Below are 20,687 nucleotides of genomic sequence, written 5' to 3' on the forward strand. Positions count from 1 at the left end.
CTTGATGCTGGTGTTGAGTATCCGTCATCTCCCAGATAAGTTCCTCAGGGCAGGGGCTTTGTCCCACTCATCTGTATACGGCAGATAAACCATACCATTTCCAAACTTGAAATAAACTGTGGGGTAGAACCAGTATGTGGTGGATGGAGGTCAGATGATGCTCTGTCCCACTAGATTTTAACTCAGAAAATCATATTCAGAAGACTGGTGTCTAGGGCCTCGCTCCCCAGGGGGGAGAGCGGTGCACAGACCTCAGAGCTTGTCAGAAATGCAGCATCTCAGGCCCCACACAGGTCTACTGAATCAGAATCTGCATTTTCACCAGAACCCCATTAAAGGTGCACCTGAGAATCTGAGAAGCACCCTTTCAAGGCAGTGTTTCTCAAGTAATAGACTTTTTGTCCCAAGCAATAGACATTTTTAAAGTAAAAAAACAACTGAAAATAACATTATGTATCAGGTTGTCTACAGCAAATATTGTTTTGTGAAATTTTAATTTTGGGTATAAGTGTGTATGTATGTTTGTGAATCATTTTGCTACATTAAATGAGTTTCTTGCTGTTGGCTATGGTCTAAAAACTTTGAAAGCCACATGCGCAGGAGGAAACTCAGAAGAACTTAAGAGTTCCTGTGGTCAGGAGCCGGCCTCCACAAAACTTCCCTCTCATTTGCATCTGTCAGAGCTCTGGTAGCAGAAGGAAAGCTGGCCTCCCTAGCACAAACCCCAAATTCACTTTCTGGTGGTTAAAAAAGCTGAAAATGCTTAAATGTCTAGAAAGTAAGAAATTAACACAAGGACAGAGACACAGGTTTGTTGCTGAACAGAACCACAAGCTTGCTCACTATCACAAAGCCGTGCTTGGTGACGGACGCGAGGGGTGGAGCTCAGCTATTTATGAAAACAGTAGTATTTCATTATAATCACAGAGCTAGCCCAAGGGTAAAGTTCGTTCAGGAACTCAGGTCCCATATTTCATGGAACTCCCAGACCCACTCTTGAGGTGTTCCCAATTTCAATTATTTTCAACACAGGGAAAGAAGTCCATTGGCTGCGTTGTGATAAATTATCTCTTAATGGTCTAAAATTGACATCTTGTTGGGGCGCCTGGGTGGCTCAGTCCATTAAGCGTCCGACTTCAGCTCATGTCCTGATCTCGAGGTTTGTGAGTTTGAGACCCGCTCAGGCTCTGTGCTGATGGCTCAGAGCCTGGAGCCTGCTTGAGATTCTGTGTCTCCCTCTCTCTGCTCCTCCCCCGCCTGCACTCTGTCTCCTCTCTTTCAAAAATAAACACTAAAAAGGATTAAAATAAAATAAAATTAAATTGTCATCTTGCTTCTTTGCTTACAGAACGGCCATCTGCTTTGTTATGTGAAACTTCTAAGTTACAGAATTGCAAGACCAGCCCTCCCCCTGCACCAAGAAGTCTGCCGGCACCAAACTTTTCATGATTAAAGACAGGAGGCTTCCTTCATTCCCTTTGTAGGCTCTGCAGGTGACAGATGAGCATGAACCACGTCACATAGAGGGAAACGCGCTTACTTTGCTGGTGTTACTTAATGTGCTAGACAAGGAGCTGTCCAGATCCAGACTGGCAGAATGTTCCTGTAGGCCTCTGGCTTTATTACCCTACAAAAAGAAAAGCAGTCAAGTTACGCTCCCTTAGGCTTTTGCAAAGGCATCAGCTAGAAGCAGCGTGGTCTAGCTAAGCATCTCAGGAAAAATGCATCTAGTGAGAAATGCTGCTGAGCACATACGTGCATTAAAATAACCAACACTGCTGTCTTTTTTTTTTTTTCTTAACCACACATCAACCTAAATGTTCTTGAGCACCTCGTGGATTAGTCATTTGGCAGGGACGAGGGGCAGAAAGAAGAGAGAATCTGTGAGGAAAAGCAAGAGCTAGAGCAAGCACACTCAACACCTCTCTCCCAAGTCATGAGCTGTCACAACCTGCCTGCTGTATGACAATCAGACAACATTCTACTTGGGGGGTCCCAAAGGTGGCCACCTGGTTTTGTAAATGGATGTTTTTGAATTATCTCTAAGGATGCTGCAAAGTGTTCAGAAATATCTTCAAACAAAATAAAATTCAGTTTTCTTTCAAAAACAATTAAGTATGACTTAAATGGATTGTGTCATGAAATTAAAAAAACAAAAACAGAAACAAAACTATAAGATACTGCAAGCTCCAGAATGGTGTGAAATGTTGAAAGAAAATCAAACTCTGCTTTCTCAGGAGTGCCGTGAAAGGTTATCTGCACCTGTTGGGGTGGGGAACACAGCAGGTAATTTCTTAAGGAACTCCCACATTGGTATCTACGTATACTTCGTTCTTCCTGTAGAGCTGCAGTCTGCAAACTTCTCTGTTTTAAAGAGCCACACAATAAATCTCTTATCTTAGGCTTTGTGGCAACTACTCAACTCTGCACAAAAGCAAACTAAGGAAACAGGTAAATGAATGGATGTGGCTGGGTTCCAAAACTTTATTTACAAAAACAGGAGGTGGGTGGCGTTTGGCCCAAGAGCCACAGTTCACTGACCCGCCACAGAGAGTTCCAGACACATACCAGCAGCAGCCGATGGTAAATGGTTTTCTAGGCTGTGCCTGGTGGCACTTAGGGAGAACTGGACCCACACTTTACCGTACTCTGTGCCCTTCACAGAGGCCGGCCAATGAAGAACATCCTTTTGGGAAACAAAAAATACCATGGAGTATAAGAGAATTGGTTTTAACCTAAACCAAGTTAAAAAGTGTCAGTAACATTGCTGTAAGACAGAGAAGACATTAAAAAGCTTTTACCCTCCTAGATTTTATAGCAAACACTCAATGGCACAAAAGCAAAGATTTAAGGGGCGCCTATCTGGCTCAGTGGGTAGAACATGTGACTTGATCTTGGGGTCAAGTTTGAGCCCCGCGCTGGGTGTACAAATTACTTACTAAATAAATAAATAAACAAAATTTTATTTAAAAAGGCAAAGAACTGAATCTTATGTTTTCTTTAAAAGTGATTTTCACTTAAATTAGGAGAGATTATGCTACTTACCCGGGACAAAATACTTTCTAAAGACTCTGTTAAAGATCTCTTTGCTTTGTTTTTCAGCATATCCAGCCTCAGTCGAGCGGCACTAGGTGGTAACTCACTTCCAATATTCTCCGCTGCAATCTGTGATGTCTAAAAAGTGAAACCATGAAAAGTTAAGTAAGTCACTTACAGCTTCCTTCCTTCCTTCCTTCCTTCCTTCCTTCCTTCCTTCCTTCCTTCCTTAAGGAATGATAAGTCTCCAGGATGCATCTTTTTGCCCCAGGCCATGATTCTGATCCTGTGCCCTCATCTGCTCCTCCACGGCATGGCTGCAGGTCCAGGAACTAGTTTGCCTCGAAGAGTTGCTCTGACCGCTCCAAATGAAAGGTGCTTGGAAACCACTCAATTAACAAAGTTCGAGAGCTCAGGCTCTGCGGTCAGATCAGAGATGTGTCACTCACTAACTGGCCTTGTACAAGTTACTTTCTCTCTCCTAGCCTTTGTTTCTAGAATCCTCTGTCAACTCAGACCCACCTGAAGATCTAATCATAATGCTGTGTTGTGAGATTAAAACAGGTAAATCATATAAAGCATTGAGCAGAGTTTCTGGTACAAAGGTGGCCATTATTAGCTCTTCAAAGTACATTATAATTTATCTTTGGGGGCATCTCAGAGGTTGAAACAAAATAAATTTTATCAATGAAGAATCCACTCCATCACCCTAAATTAATGCCCTCGTTGCTTTCTGTGGAGCTCTGTCTCCTCCACTTCTTCCTCTCTCCCTCCTAACTGTGTCTGTCACCCTTTCCCTCTGTGCCCAAGCTTGTCCCCCTAACTGACCACAAGATGAAGCTGACAATGTAATGGCATTTGGATGCCAACCGCTAAATGAGGTTTAATGTTACTCATTAACAAAGAGGTATATTAAAAAAAAAAAAACAAAAAAAAACTACAAAAAACCTCTAGATTAAATTGCTTCCTACCTCTATGGAGTCTTGCCTGATTGCTTTCTGCTAGACAATGATTTTTTTTTTTTTTTTTAAGAAAACCACATGAACGAGCCCATCCTCCAATACTCTAAACTCCGACCATTCTTTGTTGTTACACATTCAAAGCATGCAGCAAAGTGTACAGACTAATACAACAAATCCCACCCCCACCCCCAGCTCTGGCCAAGTGAACGTGCAGGTGTCGAGAAGAGTGAGGAGCGCGAGCTCTGGAGCTCTGCCCGGGTGAGATGGTCCTCTGCCGCTTCCTAGCTCTGTGGCCTTGGACAGGTAATTACCCGCTGCCCCCTCGGGTCATCCACCTGCAGACTGAGGACACACAGGGGGCTCTCCTCACAGAGTGCTCACGAGCATTAGATGAATTAATGCACATGAGAGCACTCAGAACATGCCTGATACTCTGTAAATGTCAGCAATCGTGATTATTAGCTACTGTTTTCTACGTTTAATAGAAAACATGACAGACATCTCTGAAGCCTCCTGGAGCCACTCTCCATTTTTCATCTGCACAAATAAGCCCTCTCCTGAGTCTGGTGTCCGTCAACTCATTTTTTATAACTTTATATATACATATGTATCCATAAAACATATATGATGGTTTACGTATAGTGGAAGCTTTACATGAATGTATCATCCTGTACATACTCTTCCATAATGACCTTTTCTCTTTCAATGCTGTTTTTGAGATTTATCCACGTTGACAAATGTTCTTTGATTCACTCACTTTAGTTAGAGTGTAGCAGTTCACCATATGACAACACAATGTGTTCATGTTCCTGTGGTTAAACACAGATTCCCTTCTGTTTTTACAAAGGAGACTGCGCTTATCTCTCTTGAACAGCGCTCCCTACCACACAGGTGAAAGGTTTTGCAAGGGGAGTACTTAGAAATGTCCTTGCTGGGTCTCTACGTCTGTGTGTCTTCACATGTACCAGATACTGTCAAATTTTTCTCCCCTAAATGGTACTAATTCATAGTCCCAGTACATGACAGTTCACTTTTACATGGTATTAGGGGATTTTTGAATTTCTACCGACTTGGCGGATAGAGATGGTCTCTTAATTCGTCTTCCCCTGATTCCTCCGTCATCAAGCATTTTTTTATTTTATTCAGTTATTTGCTGGTCAAAGACTTCATGTCTTGTTTCAAACAATGAAATCCTAATTCACCTATGACTGTCATGTTTTTCAAGGCATAAATGAGAAAGAAAGGTTCTGATAAGAGCTACCTTTTGGCTTTGTCTACTCATCAGCATTTTACTTCTGTAAGAATTAAAATGTGCATTAAAAGAATGACGACCAGCTTAGGACTTCCCTCAGGGGAGACCATCACTTATCTTTGTGTTTTCACAGGGTATACTGAGCACGCTCTGGATACTTCATGCTTGCTCACCGAAGAATGAGTGAATGAGCAGTGAGCACCAGGCAGGCCCATGGGAAACACGTGCCTGAGGGAACAGACCCCCTCACCCAATAGTGACTAAGTGCCCGCCAAACATGAGGCACCACGGGCAGGTGCCTGACTCATTGCAGCTGGTCCTGTGCGATCATTTACCAAGAAGGAGCCTGTCCACACTTGAGGCAGCCTCCAGTGCAAAGGGAGGGAGCCACACAGGACCCTCAGGGGCCTGTCCTGGACTCACCGCCGGTCCTCCCACAAAGTTACGAAGCGGTGGGCTTGCTTTCAGACTCCACAGGTTTCCATGAAGTAAAAGCATTTTGAGTGGATTGTTCTGATATGTCAAGAAAACACTGGCTAGGAGACCAGTGACACGTAGCAGAAAACATACAAGAAAAACTGCACTTGGGTCTCTCTTTTTTAAACGAGGTCATATGGACGTCTGTTTGCTTCGTTCAGGGCTTCCTTCCTCTGCCGTCTGACACCATGCTCTTCTAGGTCTATCATATACCCAGTATAATTTCAGTTTAGAAAATAATATATTCCTGGTTTATTTTAAAATAAAAACCTGGGGCGTCTGGGTGGCTCTGTCAGTTGAGCATCTGACTTCGGCTCAGGTCCTATTTCACCTGAGTTTGTGAGTTTGAGCCCTGAGCTGGGCTCGCAGCTGTCAGCACAGAGCCTGCTTCGGATCCTCGGTCTCCTTCTCCCTCTGCCCCTCCCCTGCTCTCTCTCTCTTTCTCTCTCTCTCTCAATAACATTAAAAAAAAAAAACAAATAAAATAAAATAAGCATCTAGAAGTTTCTCCTTCAAAGGTGATACTGGTTCATAGATAATTTGGGTCCCCAGAGCAGACTGCACCGCATCATACGGCCCAACCCACGACAGATGGGCGAGCTCTGGGCACGAGAGTCTGGAGCCAAGTTTTAAATTCTGTGGCTACACTAAGTTCTCAGGTCAGAACCCACCAACCTGTGGCGCCACAACGTACCTACTAGGGGCCTTATTCGTCACAACTAGCACCTAGAAGGGGCTTGAGCGTCCGTCAAAAGGAGGATGGACAAAAGCTGTCGTGTTGGCACAAGGAAGGAAAGGGAAGCGCTGACACACACAACAACGTGGATGACGAGCAGGGACATCAGGTGAAGTGGAAGAAGCCAGAAACAATAAAGCACATACTGTATGATTCCATCCATTAAAGTCCTACAACAGGCAAGATTAGTCTATGGTAAAAATAATCAAAACCATGGTTGTCTGCAGGGAGAAGTAGTGAGGACTAGAAAAGAGGTCCGGGGGTACATTCTGCCATCCACCTTGATGGGAGTCTGGGCCACCTCAATGTATGAAGGCCTCAAAACGCCACAAATGGTACACTCAAGATCTGTGCAACTTACAAGATGTAAATCTCCAAAAACTTATGAACAAATACTGAGTACAGTTAAAAATGTAGCTACGGACTAAGGTATTTGGGAATAAAGAGTATTAATATCAGAAACTTACTTTAAAAGTCATCAAAAACAAGGTGATATAATAGATAGACATACAGGAAAGTAAATATTACAAAATGCTACGAACAGTATAATCTGGATGGTGGGTATGTGAATGTTCACTGTTCCTTTCAACTTTCCTGCATGTCTGAAATCTTTCAAAATAAAATGTCAGAAAAAAACTCTACTGGAAAACGGACCCGGGCAAATCAGTAAGTACTTATAGAACATTTAACTTTGTTAGCTAAGCTCCTAAAAAGCATCATGATTATGATAATGTCCTTGGACCTCAGACACAATGGCTCCGCCATTCCCTAACACTGCTTGACTTCTGTTCCCACGTCCCCATCCCTAACAACGGTATTAGACCACCCGCCTCAAAAGAGCTGAAGAAGAAATGGAATCATTCATGCAAAAAATTGGAACCTTGTCTGGTACATGGCAAACATTCATTAAGTGTCAGATGAGTGAATACTGTAAGTTTTTTGCACCAGCTCTATATATACAAGTGGAAATAATATGTTCATCGACTAAAACGCAACACCTTCTAACTTTATTACTTTACAGGTCTTTGCCCAAACTGATTCTACCTTTTCCATAAGAACAAAATCTCAGGGGCGCCTGGGTGGCTCAGTCGGCTAAGCGTCCGACTTTGGCTCAGGTCACGATCTCGCGGTCCGTGAGTTCGAGCCCCACGTCGGGCTCTGGGCTGATGGCTCAGAGCCTGGAGCCTGCTTCCGATTCTGTGTCTCCCTCTCTCTCTGCCCCTCCCCCGTTCATGCTCTGTCTCTGTCTCAAAAATAAATAAAAAAACATTAAAAAAAAAAAAAAAAAAAGAACAAAATCTCATTCAGTTTGTTTTCTATTTTATGAAACTGAGTCCTCTGGCAGCTATCCAACACTATCACTTTAGTCACTGAAAAGCACAAACAGATCACTGGCTCTAACGAAGTGCAGCCTTGAGCCTGTGCTCAGTGTCTCTCTCTGTCCACTTTTGAAGACCGGTGGTCAGAGAAGTTCATTGTCAAAGCCATGGTTCTACTCCTCTCTAGGTCAAGTCATGACATGTTTTCAAAGGGTATGGGGATTTTTAGGTGCAAGAAGAATGTAATGAAATCCATGTAGTTAAAGTACTCCGTAGCATAAAGAGACCAGGAATGTCCTGGTAAATCTCAGAGCTTCATCTGATTCCTCTAAAAGCAGCTGCTGTTCTGAAAAGCCTGATCCTCAGAGCCCAAGAGGGTGTCCAGTCTGGGGGAGACCCAACCACAACTGGGAATCGGGGCAACATCTTTACAGGCACGGATGTGAGGGCATGGGATAACAGAATGTTCAGAATCCTCTACACAAAGTGCTGACAGTTCTGTTTTTTATATTAAATTCTCTGATGTTCCCAAATGGAAATAAAATTAATTACATGTCTCCTCTGCACTCAACTATGCCCAAATCAAAAAGACACTACTCTGTTCCCTAAATATGAGTCTGTACTTAGGTCAAAACTTTCCATCCACCATAAATGCTTCATTCCCTAGCTCTAGCAGTTATAAATTATTTCAAAATTATCAATTTCCTGTTGGAACAAGTTAGGGAAAAACTATTAATGGAACCAAAAAAAAAAAAAAAAAAAAGAATGAAAGCGAGACGAGAAATAGGTTGAAAAAAAGTAGAGAATTAACTGTGAGCTTAGGCTGGGTGGCCCACCCGAGTGAACCGGAGGGGCACTGAACTCCCAAGACTTCCCGTCTTGGGAAGGGAGGAGTGTCAACACACGAAGGCCAGACACACACGCACAGTGCACTGGTGTCGGGGTCCCTGCCAAGAGATGCTACAGTCGGCCAAGGAGATTAAAAACAATGTCAGACACTGTACGTAAGCCCTGTGAGCTCAGGAAAGGTACCTGATTGCCAGAGCCAACTGGAAGGTAGAAATCTGAGGAGAGCTGCCATGTGTGGGTCCGCGTGAAACTGGACAAAGGCAGGGGTGTCATAGGGAAGAGGGCAAGGGAGGGGGCAGGCCACTGAGCGCTAAAGGACCTAAAGGTGCCTTTAGGACGTGTCGGTTACGTGTTTGTTTTTTTTAAAAGGCAATATACTTTTGGGAAATGAAGGATGTTTTGAACATCCTTCAGTGATTTTTCTCTAGATTTTCTGGCTCACAAGGAACTTTAATACAAAATGCACATCTGAAGCTATAACAGTTACCAGGAATTGACTTACATAGAGTCCAAAAGACATAGGAAAATGGTCTGGGGCACCGTGTGTACGGAATCCCAGACTTGGAGCACTTCGAAGACAGAGACCTGCAGGTAGCCCCAGCTTCTGACCCAGCACCCCGAGACAGATAAGCTAAACGATGCTTGTGGCCAGGAGAGGAAGGCAGGCAGATTCTGGACCTCCCTCAGGTGAAATGGAATCAATGCAAGTTCTAGATCTGAAGAGCACACACGCCAGGGTCTCTAACGTCATAACCTAATTTGTCTGAAGTGTTCTCCCTGCATTCACGTAGCATTTATGTCACAAAGACCCTCCAGGGACTTTACAGGATTCTGAAGGCGACCCTGCAACGTCATTCCCATTTTACCAGGGAGAAAGGGGAGGTGACAGAGACTGGCTCCCTCTCCGCAGGTCAAGTAGCCTGTTGTAGCAGTACCTACTCTTAAATTTCATCCCGGAAGCTCTACACCAGCCCTCCTGTGGAGGTGCCTGCCCCACTCCCACCATGAGGCCGACCTCCTCTAAGCACGGTCTCAGTATTCCCAAATTTCCCTCAAATGTGCAAGAAATAAAAATAAGATAGAGGGAGAAAAAAAGTTTCAGAACGTGAGAAAAAAACCTCAGGATTTTGTTTTACACAGCATCCTGGTAAAATTAAAAGAAGAGGAAAAAAAAAAAAAAAGCCATACCTGCTTTATCTCCCCAACATGGGTGTGAACTTTTTGTTTCTCTTCATATAAACACCTCAGGAAAGAAATAATCAATTCATTCTCTCGCTGCTCATTCCTTGGTCGCAATTTCTTTAAAAAAAAAACAAAAACAATATATCACATTTATTTTTAACTGTTAACAAAACTGCTAAACCACGCCTTTGAAAATACAAACAGCTTCCTCCCATCCATCAATGGGTGCTTTTACCCAATCATCTCACCAGGGGGCACCAATGATCCTATCTAGACAGGGAGACACTTCCTAAAAAGAACAATGGAGCCAGTGAGCCCGATTCACTTTTGACCTCTGATGTCCTCATACGGAAAATAAATATTTCACTTCGGATAGAGGCACAGTGGAAATATTTAAGAAATAAATAGTCTTGAAAACAAGAAAAGAGTAAAAACTGTGTAAACATCCAGAGGTCGGAGCCGTAAGGGCTACATGTTCATAAATTTTCATGGTTAGGGAACTGGAAAGGAAAACAGCAACTGTATCCAGGGTCATGGTTCCATATGCATCAAATGGGATGTTCACCGTGAAGCACAGGAAAACAGCAACTGTATCCAGGGTCATGGTTCCATATGCATCAAATGGGATGTTCACCGTGAAGCACTTCTTGCAAGCCCAACAAGGCGTGAACTTGCACACATTATTTTATGGCATGGATTTCTTTTCCCCCTTTCTTTTTTAAGAACGTTCTCCCTACACCTTTAATTCTTTGTATAGGTAGTAGCAAAGCAGACCGGACTAGAAATCAGGATATGCAGGTTCTAGGTACTGCCTATAAGTGTGACCACAGGCAAGTGATTAGCTTCCTCATCTGTTCAAATGAAGATTATGCACAAAATAAACTCCAAGGTCCCAAATTCTCTGGATCTGAAATATCTGTGTTCAGTTTTTACAGACCGTCTAATTTAGTGTATTTGTTTCTCTGAATATGAAGAAAAACCTGACTTATTCTGAAGACACACAAAGCGTCCAGTCTATAAACCTTGAAAATATGTATTTTTCATAACGACGATTATCCATTTTCCTGCTCCTCCTCTCTCCCCCCATCCCAAACTTCTAGCCTGCCCTTCAAAACAAAGTTGGGGTGTAATACATGAATCAAACATACAAGCATCCAGTCTGGGTCAGCTACACTCTTGGCAAACTCCTCCCCAAGTTAACCGAGAAACAATGATTTTACCCTTTGTGCCATAGCTTTTAGAAGCAAAGGTAACACTAACCCAGACCTTCTGGTACTCCCTCTCTTAAGAAAAAGATCATTTAAAATGATAAGTTGTTCCTGTAACTCAAGGAAAAGATAGCAAATGATTAGAAGGGATTGTTTTCACTGAGGACTCCCTGTTCTTTCAAATTTCAGATTTAAGGATTAAATATCTTGGAAGCTAGAACAGATGCTCTCAATCTCAATTCCAAGTCATGAACCTTCATGTTATGAAGTTGTACATGTTTTACGAAACAACTGGATTTTTTCCAAAGAAAGTTCCATCAGATCTTCACCAAAGGAAAGGCACGGTCAAGCACCACAATCCCAACTTTATACCCCAAGAAGATGACCCGTGGTCCATAAGCCCAGGACGCAAGAGGAACTCATTGATTGCCAGTGGGAAGGCAAAATGATACTGCCACTCTGCGAACCAGTTCGACAGCTTCTCATAAAAAACTAAGTATGTTCTTACCATGCAATCCAGCAAATCACACTGCTTAGTATTTACCCAAACGAGATGAAAATTTATGCCCACACTAAAACCTGCACACCAATGTTTATAGCAGCTTTATTTATTACTGCCGAAACTTACAAGCAACCCAGATGTCCTTCAACAGTGAATAAACAAAGTGTGATACATCCATAAAATGGAACACTATTCAGCACTAAAATAAAAAGAGCTACGGAGCCATGAAAAAACACGGAGGAACTTTAAATGCATGTTGTTACATGAAAGCCAATCTCCAGCACACCGTATGACTACAACTAGATGACATTCTGGGTAAGGCAAAACCATGGAGGCAGCCAAAGATCAGTGGAAGCCTGGGGACTGGAGGAGGGGGAGGAATGAACTGATGGAGCAGAGGATTTTTAGGGTGGTGAAAAACAATTCTGTATAACCCTATAATGATGGATACATGCTGTTATACGTTTGTTAGAACGCACAGAACGTAACAACACTAAAAGTTAACCGTCATGTCAACTAAGGACTTCAGTTAATAATAATGTATCCATATGGACTAATCAGTAGTAACAAATGTACCACACTAGGACAAAATATTAGCAACAGGGAAAACTGGCCTGGGGGTAGGGCTGGGGTGTGAGGGGTCATATGGGAACTCGATATTTTCTACCCACTTCTTCTATAAAACTAAAACTGCTGCAACAAAACAATAATAATAATAATAATAATAATAATAATAATAATAATAAAGTCTTATTTTTTTTAGAAGAAGTCCACGAAAGAGGAGCAGACAGGAATTATGAGAAGCCTCTGAACACACAGCCAAGAAGTGGAACCATTTCTTCTTCCATATCTTTGGTTAAATATTTGAAGGTGTTCTCAACAAGAAAAAGTGTATTTTTCTTAGAGAAATTCCGTGCAATAGCTTATATCAAAAGTATCAATAAAGGCTTAAAAATGAGTAAGAAGGAAACTTTTTTCCCTCAAAATACACAAGAATTTGTTCAAAGGGACAGAACATGAGACAGCTGAGCACAATGTACAAACACAGTCACTGCCCATTAAAAACTGAAAGCAAGGGCCGGAGACTGCGTCCCGGGGCTCGTTAACCACCACAGAGGGAAGCCACTGTTCACGATGCCCTACAAGGTTAAGAAATAAGTCCTTCCTTAAAATAATTGAAACATGATTATGGGCTACTCTTCTATTGAGTGAAAGTGATTAGCAAAGTGCCTGCTCCTTAATACCTCTCATGTGACTTCACCACCCTCCACCGTGGCAAATCATTACTTTCCACCGGTGATTTAATTTTACCAAACTTCATTAGTCAGAGAGATAAGCCTGAGGAAAATGACGGGGAATTGAGCCGGATGACATCACTTTGCAGTCAAAAATTAACTTAGTTTTGACAAAACCAATCTGCAGTGTCAGAAGTGAGGACAGTAGGTACCCGGGGACAATACTCAGGGGGGATTCTGAGGGGCTGGAAACGCTCTATGTCTTCATCCTGGTGCCGGCTGCACAGGTGTATTCATCGTAGCACAATTCACTGAAGTACACACACCACCGATTTGTGTTTTTCTACAGTTATATTTCATTAAATACAAACCAACTGACTGTCAAAAATAACCAAGCCAATTCTGCTACATGCTTCTTGACCTTATTTCTATGAGAGGGCCTATGAACTGGTGGTAAAAGTCACTGAATTTCCAACACTCACTAATGAACACCACGATGCTGAGAAAGTCTGTGGTCTTCTGAGGGTACTCCTTAAAATGATGCTCACTTGGGACACTACATTCTGACATCTTTTCAAAAAGTTATAATCAAATCTTAAATGAAATCATTTTAAAGCCATGGAAAATCCAAAGAAGTTGATATTCTTTACAAAGTAGAGAAAAAGTTCTTCCATTCCTCTTTAAAACTTGTGAAAAATCATGTTCTTTAATCCATTACTGACATCTCTGAGTAGGAACCTACTCGACTTACCTACTCAGCATTAACTCAGCCACTCCCTGAAATACACTCACTCAGATGAGAAGACTTGGGCTTCTGAAGCACTTCCCTTCCTTGCCTTATTTCCTTGCCCTACTTCGGCTTGAAAGCCCTCCGGGGGACCGCCTGATCCGGCTCACTCAGCCAGCAGCAGGGCAGCATGGGAAGACGGCAAGACCCCGTGGGCCCCCTGCTCAGGAAGATATGCGGGAAAATTATACGACCTGTTTCATGAGCTCATAAATTAAAAAGTGGCTCTCCGTGTCATGAGTCTTCTCACAAAGGGTTAACGGGCCAGCACACTCAGGGGGCACAAAGCTCTCTCAGCGCGCTCGCGGTCAGCTCCCTGCAGTAGCGACCATCTCCTGCATCACGGCCATTACTGACGGCTTGCTCTTCATGTCCTGTGTGCTCTGCATTTCTTTCTTTGCATTAAGCATTTATTTACAAAAACACTGATTATGTATGCTTTAACAACTACATAATCATGTGCCACTAATTTCAATTGTAATTCCATTTGTCTTATGAAAATTTGCCCTTGGAGAGTTCTTCAGAAACAAAATTACCCTCCAGGAAAGACGGTACAAAGGAACGTATTAACCACTCTGTTTACAAAAGGGATCCTGACATTGAAAAGCCACCTTTTTTGTTATGATCGTTCTGAAATGTACGATTTTCAAACACATTAGCCGGCACTGCTACCTAAAAAGAAATCAATGACTTGGTTTATAAAATGTCATTTCAGAATCAAGAATGGTCATTGGAAATAATTCAATGAAACCTTCAGGCTGTTAGAGGAAGACATCCATGTCAAATTTGTATCATTCAAGGAAAAGCCACACTTACGACGATGGAGGACATAGTAAGAGCTGGCTTTTCACAACAGTGACCTTCCTTTGGTCTTTAAGCTAATCAACTTACAGAGCCTTCTAGAACAACACCTGGGGACCCCAAGATATTAACTACAGGCATTTTTAAAAATAAATAAACCTTGTCTCCACTCGTCTCTAAAATCTCTTTTCCGTATGTACTGGGTGTCTAAAAACTGACACGGGCCAAAGAGAATCTCAGAATCACATCCATTAGGAATTTCTCATTGCTCGACAATATTTTATTACCTATGCTGGTTAATCGCACTGTTTTTGGTCAGATGAATCAGCATAGGTAATAAAGTGCTACATGGTGCTGTCTAAATAACAAATAAAACTCACACTGGGGGAGGAATGTGCATCTTCTAAGCTTGCTGCAAAGACATTCCCTGAAGTGGCTTTGATAGCACCAGACCAGCAAGCAGATAGACCAACACCAGAGGAAAAGGCCCGGCCTCCACTGTAAATGCATTAACAATCGGAAGCAAACTGTCCATTATGAATTCCAAGTAAAAATCACACTAAGTTTTTCTGAGTACTGTGTACTCAGAACTCTAAAGATCCTTTACATAAAAACAAGGGGGCACCTGGGTGGCTTAGTCAGTAAAGAGTCAGACTTCAGCTCAGGTCATGATTTCATGGTTCAGAAGTTCAAGCCCCACGTCAGGCTCTGCACTGACATAGCAGATCCTCTGTCCCTCTCCCCCTCCCCCACCCCCCGTTCAGTTTCTCTCTCATAAAAAAACGAACATTTAAAAAAAAAATGTCATGTCTCAAGTCGATTCAAAAGAAAACAAAATTTAAAGGCAAGTGGAAATTGTGAAAATTACATTCTAAGCTATTTATGAAAGTAAAAAACCTTCCCGTGCTTTCCTTCTACAAACATGTGCCAATCCTACCATGGGAGAACAAGGGTGATGAAGAGAATTCTAATGGGATTAAAGAGAAAAAGACAGGTCTTCTAACTCTTCACGCTAACAGAAAACAGATCATGGGCCTGGTGGATGGAGTCCTGCAGCCAGTGTGGAGACAGACAGAACCTGGAACCCAGAGCTACGGGCCTTCTGGATTGGTTTACTGACTGCAAGGTCCTTTCACTCTGCTCCCCACACAAAAATATTTATCCTTTGTTCTGATGTGCCTTCCTCCCTACAAAAGTGCCAGGAAACCATAGAAAATGCCCCTCAGCTAAAGCAGACAGGAAATTTTTGATGAGCTCATTAAAGATTCAGAACGAACACACTACGGGCATGCCAGCACACACAGCACGGTTTCCCGGAGAGACGCCGCATCTACGCGCAAGGACAAGAGCGAGTTTCCAGGTTTAACAGAAAACTGACGAGCTGGCTTTTTTTGCATTTTTTTTTTTTTTTTTTACAGTTAGGTTTGATATATAGCTCTAAGTAGATAACATCATCTAAATTTGTGTCCAACACTGAGTAAGAGGGAAGGAACGGTTAATGACCAAGTTCACGTACAAAATACTGTCTCTGCTGACTCCCACGCTTCGGGGCTGAAACCCCGAGCAGGAAGGGGCTGGCAGGAGTTTCTTGTAGAGCAGAGAAACTCTTGTAGAGCTTGGGGACCAGAGTCCAGGTCTTCTGTCCCCTGGGCTGAGGCTCTTTCCACTCTAGAATTTCCTTTCTTTATTCTAAAATGTTTTTAAGGGAGTACTCTTTCTGGGTTAGTTGCATTCACTGTGGAAACCAAGACCTTGTGTCAGTCTGCCATCTGACCTGCCCCCACCCCCCTCACCTACCTCCCACCCCATCCCCCACCTCTGAGTGGGGCTTAACTTCAAAGCAAGAGGAACTCAGGGCCACTTCCTCAGAGCTGTGACAGCTCTGGTTTGCGATTTTTCATAAGTAACATCTCTCAGGTAAGCTGCTTACCTTTTCCTTCAGTCTAGAAATGAAAAACTGGTACTTTACCTGAACCTCCTCAAAAATAGTTGCTTGCTCCTGATTAGTCAATGTCGTCAGATGCTTCTGGAGTTCTAGTTTGGTTTTGGAAGAATTCATTCCTATTAAGAAGAGATACAAGAAAACACTCTAAGTACAAGTTATAAGGCAGAGTAAAACTTCCATACTCGAGCTCTTTATGTTCTGAGCCACCTACTTCAAGCTTTTGACATTTTGCAGACATTCTACTTGGTAACAATGTTAATGACGCCGATGGGGACAACGGACATTTTTTAGCTGAGCCCTTATGTGCCAGGCACTGTCATAAACATTAGGCCCGTATTATATAACACTGGAACAATCCATGAAGAGGATTCAGTTATCCCCATTGTACAGTTAAGAAAACCGAGACCCAGAGGCTTATGTGATTTCCCAAGACCACCACGTTGGATTCTACCTCGCATCTGTGTGGTTCCAAATTACTTTTTTCTCCACCAGACCATGTTAACACACCTCACACAATCAGAACCTTGTCCTCAGAAAATAAATTCTTGTGAGTAATTATACATAAACCCTGATGATTCTTCTCAACGGAAAACAACTATGGCTCCGTGTGAAACATTTTCCTCTTCCTTGGTAGACTCCTTCCCAATAAAATGGATTATTCATGTGGCTAACAACTTTCATTTTATCACCACTGCCTTAGTAACAGTCGTAAGACCATCAGATGACCATCACAGAGGATTAGGAGGAAAAGTGACAAAGTCACAATTTTAGTGCCAGTGAGAATGTGATACTTCACAAAGTGCTTTCTCCACACATACATGGCTTAGATCCTATTTTGCCTTTTCTTGGTGCCGGAGATCAATGTCACACATGCTGAGAAGATCTGGAAACAAAGGCTGACCTAACCACCGTGGGAGAACTGCCGCCCCGTTACTTTGATTCCAAGGGCAGCCCTCGCCTCACCCACCTGCTGCAACTCCCTCCCCTCCTCCTGAGGCTGGGCACCCGGCAGGTGCCCGGCCAAGGCCACTCACTCCGGAGAACACTGTGAATGCATCTACACAGCTAAGGATGGCTGGGAGAGGACACCTCTGAAACGTCAGAAATCAAGCCTCTGTTTTAAGAGGCATCTGCTGAGGTCTAGAGGAGCAAGGCAATTGTCAAAAGTCAGGAGGCCAATTAGTAGCTGCCCTCCCTCCCCCCGGCCCCCCCACTGCAGCTGGACGCAGAGCACCCCCCCCCCTCCCCCCCGCTGACAGCTCTGGTGGAAGCTGTTCCTCAAACTGCAGGGGCCCTCTCAGCTTCCAGGATGTCCTTCCTCCCAGCAACACCACCCCCCCTTTTACTGCCAAGAAAATACTCTAAAAATAAAAGCCAAGGTTTCCTAAGTGATTGCCACGCCACTACGCTCAACATTACGTGTATCACCTTCCTCAAAATACTCCCTGAAGTGGGTACCATGTTTAGTAATCCCAACGCATAAATGAAGAAACTGAGGCACAGGAAAGTCCAGTATTTTGCCCTGGGCCATTGGCTAGGTCGGGGACAGAGTCAGACTCTGAACTGTGTTTTTTGCCTCCACGAGCAACTCTTCAAACTCTCCACTGCCTCCCTTTGCCCAAAGAGTCAAGTCACTTGACACACAAGTAGGTTCGATACCAAAGTGAATTCAGAGGAAGGTGAGAGTATAGAAAAGACAGATGGGTTTCGTCAGGGCACAATTCAGGTGTTCTTTCGGCAAGCTGAGAACACAGAGATGCTTTTACTGTGCTGTAACTACTTAAATGTTGAATCAAAACGGTATTTAAACTTAGGAGTAAAATAAGCAGTCATCACTAACCAAAAGCCCTCCCTGCAGGCCTTGGACACAATGTAAGCATCCTATTTTGGAAAAACGTGGATTGTCCGATGAGACACTCACACGCAGAGGGAGCCCCTGGGCTCCACGAAGAATTCAACTAATTATATGAGAGACTAAGTCCACACTTATAACAACTGGGCAGCAACACAGACTATTCACATTCAGCAGGTATGAAGAGATGCCTTAACAAGTTTTATCCTTGCATCCAGGATGCCTCAGTACATGCCCCACATCAAACCAGAGGTGAGGTTTCTCACGCACGCAGGCCCCGGTGCCTGGCTGTCTACCCCATATTCACAGCACACTTTCCACATGGCTTCTCAACACCTTGCGCTGCCCCGGGTGGTTCCAGCAGCACGAACGTGGCACCCTCGACACGATGCTACAAGGCTTTACTGGGTTAAACGGACACGAGGAACAACACAGAAACAGGGAACCAGAGTCCAGGGCATTCGAAAGCTACGATCCCCCCGGCCTGGTTGTTAGTGAGGCCACTTTCACACTGCTGACGCAGAAAAGGCTCTTATTAAGGGAGGTCTGATGAATGACTTTGCTTTGCCAGAGGCAAATCTGGACAGCAAAGGAAAACCTCAGTTCAACCTTTTTTCCTTTTCGGTGAACACACAATTCAGTCTAGCAATTCCCAAAACGCTCCGCTCAACTTTAAAATGCACAAAATGCTAGATCCGCACCACTAGGACTCGTGTGGAGTTCCAACCCAGACCCGCTTACACGACGTGAGCGGCGCGCCCGCCGTGGTTGGTGTGCACAGCGTACGTATTCTTGCCGAAATCCCGGGGCACAGACTGACGATTTCAACCGATCAAGAAAGCAGCCTTTTAAGTCCTTCTTCTTGTGGCCACGTCACTGGTCCGTGAAGAGTGCTCGGCCAGAGCCTGACTTCCTATGAGAACTACTCTTACGGGAACCTACAAGGAGCTTTAATAAACCGCTTCATTCTACTTATTAGGAACACAATATAGCAAAAAGCACAGGCTTCCAAGTGTTCCTAAAAGCATCTCCCGCCTAAGGATGCCTGTAACGCTGTGTCATCTATACTTAAGAAATGCTTCCCACCAGGGTACGCACTACACAGCCTCCCAGCCTTCTACCTGTGCTACTGAGATGTTTTTGCATGAGCAGAGCTCTCTGCTTTGCTTGGATTTTATCAGGTAAAAAAGACGAATTAAATAATAATTCCAACACCACAGCAGCAAAATGCCTACCTTGACGAAACTTTTCAGCTCTCACTTTCTGAAAGCTAGGCCAGACCACAGAAAGATTTATCAGGTGTAACTCTGGAATCCTTCCAGCTCCTGCAGATCTCGGTCTGCTTTATCTTCAGGGCCAGAGTCCTTGTTGGCTTCTTAATAAGCTCTCAAGGGACATTTCTGTCATCGTTTACGTTATCTTGACAACCACTAAGGGAAGGGTTAGGGATCCTTTCAGATGAGATCTCTAGGTAAAGCACAACTTTTCTCATTTCCAGCTCTATTTTGCATAATGTCAGGAAACAGTAGCAACTAGGAAAGCACAGTTGAAAATATTAATCATTTTGATTTATTTTAAAGAGCACTACAATGTCTGTAAACGAATCTTGGAAACTTAAGATGATAACTGTCAATCCATCTCACTTAAAAAGGGAAGTCAAATACCACTTCACACCCACTGGATGGTTATCCTAAAGAAAGTAACACACGTGGGCAAGGATGTGGAGAAGCTGGAACCCTGTGCACTACTAATGGGAGTGCACGACGGTGCAGCCACTGTGGAAAATATAACGGCAGTTCCTCAAAAAATTAAATGTGTAATTACCATATGATCCAGCAATTCCACATGTGGGTATATTCCCAAAAGAATTGAAAGCAGGAACATGAACAGATACTTGCACACCAACTTGAGAGCAACATCACTCACAACAGCCAAAAGGTGAAAACAACTCAAACGTCTATGGACAGATGAATAGATAAATGTGGTATAGACACAAAATGTATTACTAGTCAGCCTTAAAATGCTATAAAATCCTAACATACGCTACAACGTGAATAAACCTAGGAGACGTTATGCTAAATAAGCCAGTGACAAAAGGAAGCATGAGTCCACTCAGATGATGCACTAGGGCCATCACATTCACAGAGATAGAAGTAGAGTGGTGGTGGCCAGGGACCAGGGGAGGGGGAGAGGGAGTTACACTTCAGTTGATTCTCCACTTGGAAAGATGACAAAGCTCCAGACACAGAAGTCGGCAATGACCACATAACAACGTGAATCTACTCAATGCCACTGAACTGTACACTTTAAAAAGGCTAAAATGGTCAGTTTTAGATCACATGTACTTTCACCACAATTATGCAAAAAGGGAAATGAAATCTAAATAGCAATTGTGTTCTTCTCTACACAAGTAACGCTTATTAGGAGTATTCTAGGGGCGCCTGGATGGCTCAGTCGGTTGAGTGTCTGATGCTTGATTTCGGCTCAGGTCATGATCCCAGCGTTGTGGGATCAAGCCCCGCATCAGGCTCCGCGCTGAGTGTG

At 43.4% G+C, this 20,687-nt stretch overlaps 1 protein-coding gene across 5 annotated transcripts in view; it reads right to left on the reverse strand.

Moving 5' to 3' along the window:
• TBC1D1 (TBC1 domain family member 1) overlaps positions 1-20,687 on the reverse strand; it is a 215,468-nt gene that overhangs the window by 89,739 nt on the left and 105,042 nt on the right. For all 5 annotated transcript variants that reach the window (XM_042936631.1, XM_042936632.1, XM_042936629.1 and 2 more), the window contains exons 6-9: positions 16,316-16,407; positions 9,820-9,930; positions 3,046-3,174; positions 1,541-1,627 (exon numbers count right to left, since the gene is read on the reverse strand). In XM_042936631.1, the coding sequence (XP_042792565.1) occupies positions 1,541-1,627; positions 3,046-3,174; positions 9,820-9,930; positions 16,316-16,407 (419 nt within the window). The remainder of the gene's footprint in view (positions 1-1,540; positions 1,628-3,045; positions 3,175-9,819; positions 9,931-16,315; positions 16,408-20,687) is intronic.

Source organism: Panthera leo, chromosome B1 (genome assembly GCF_018350215.1).
Source record: "Panthera leo isolate Ple1 chromosome B1, P.leo_Ple1_pat1.1, whole genome shotgun sequence".
NCBI lineage: Eukaryota > Metazoa > Chordata > Mammalia > Carnivora > Felidae > Panthera > Panthera leo.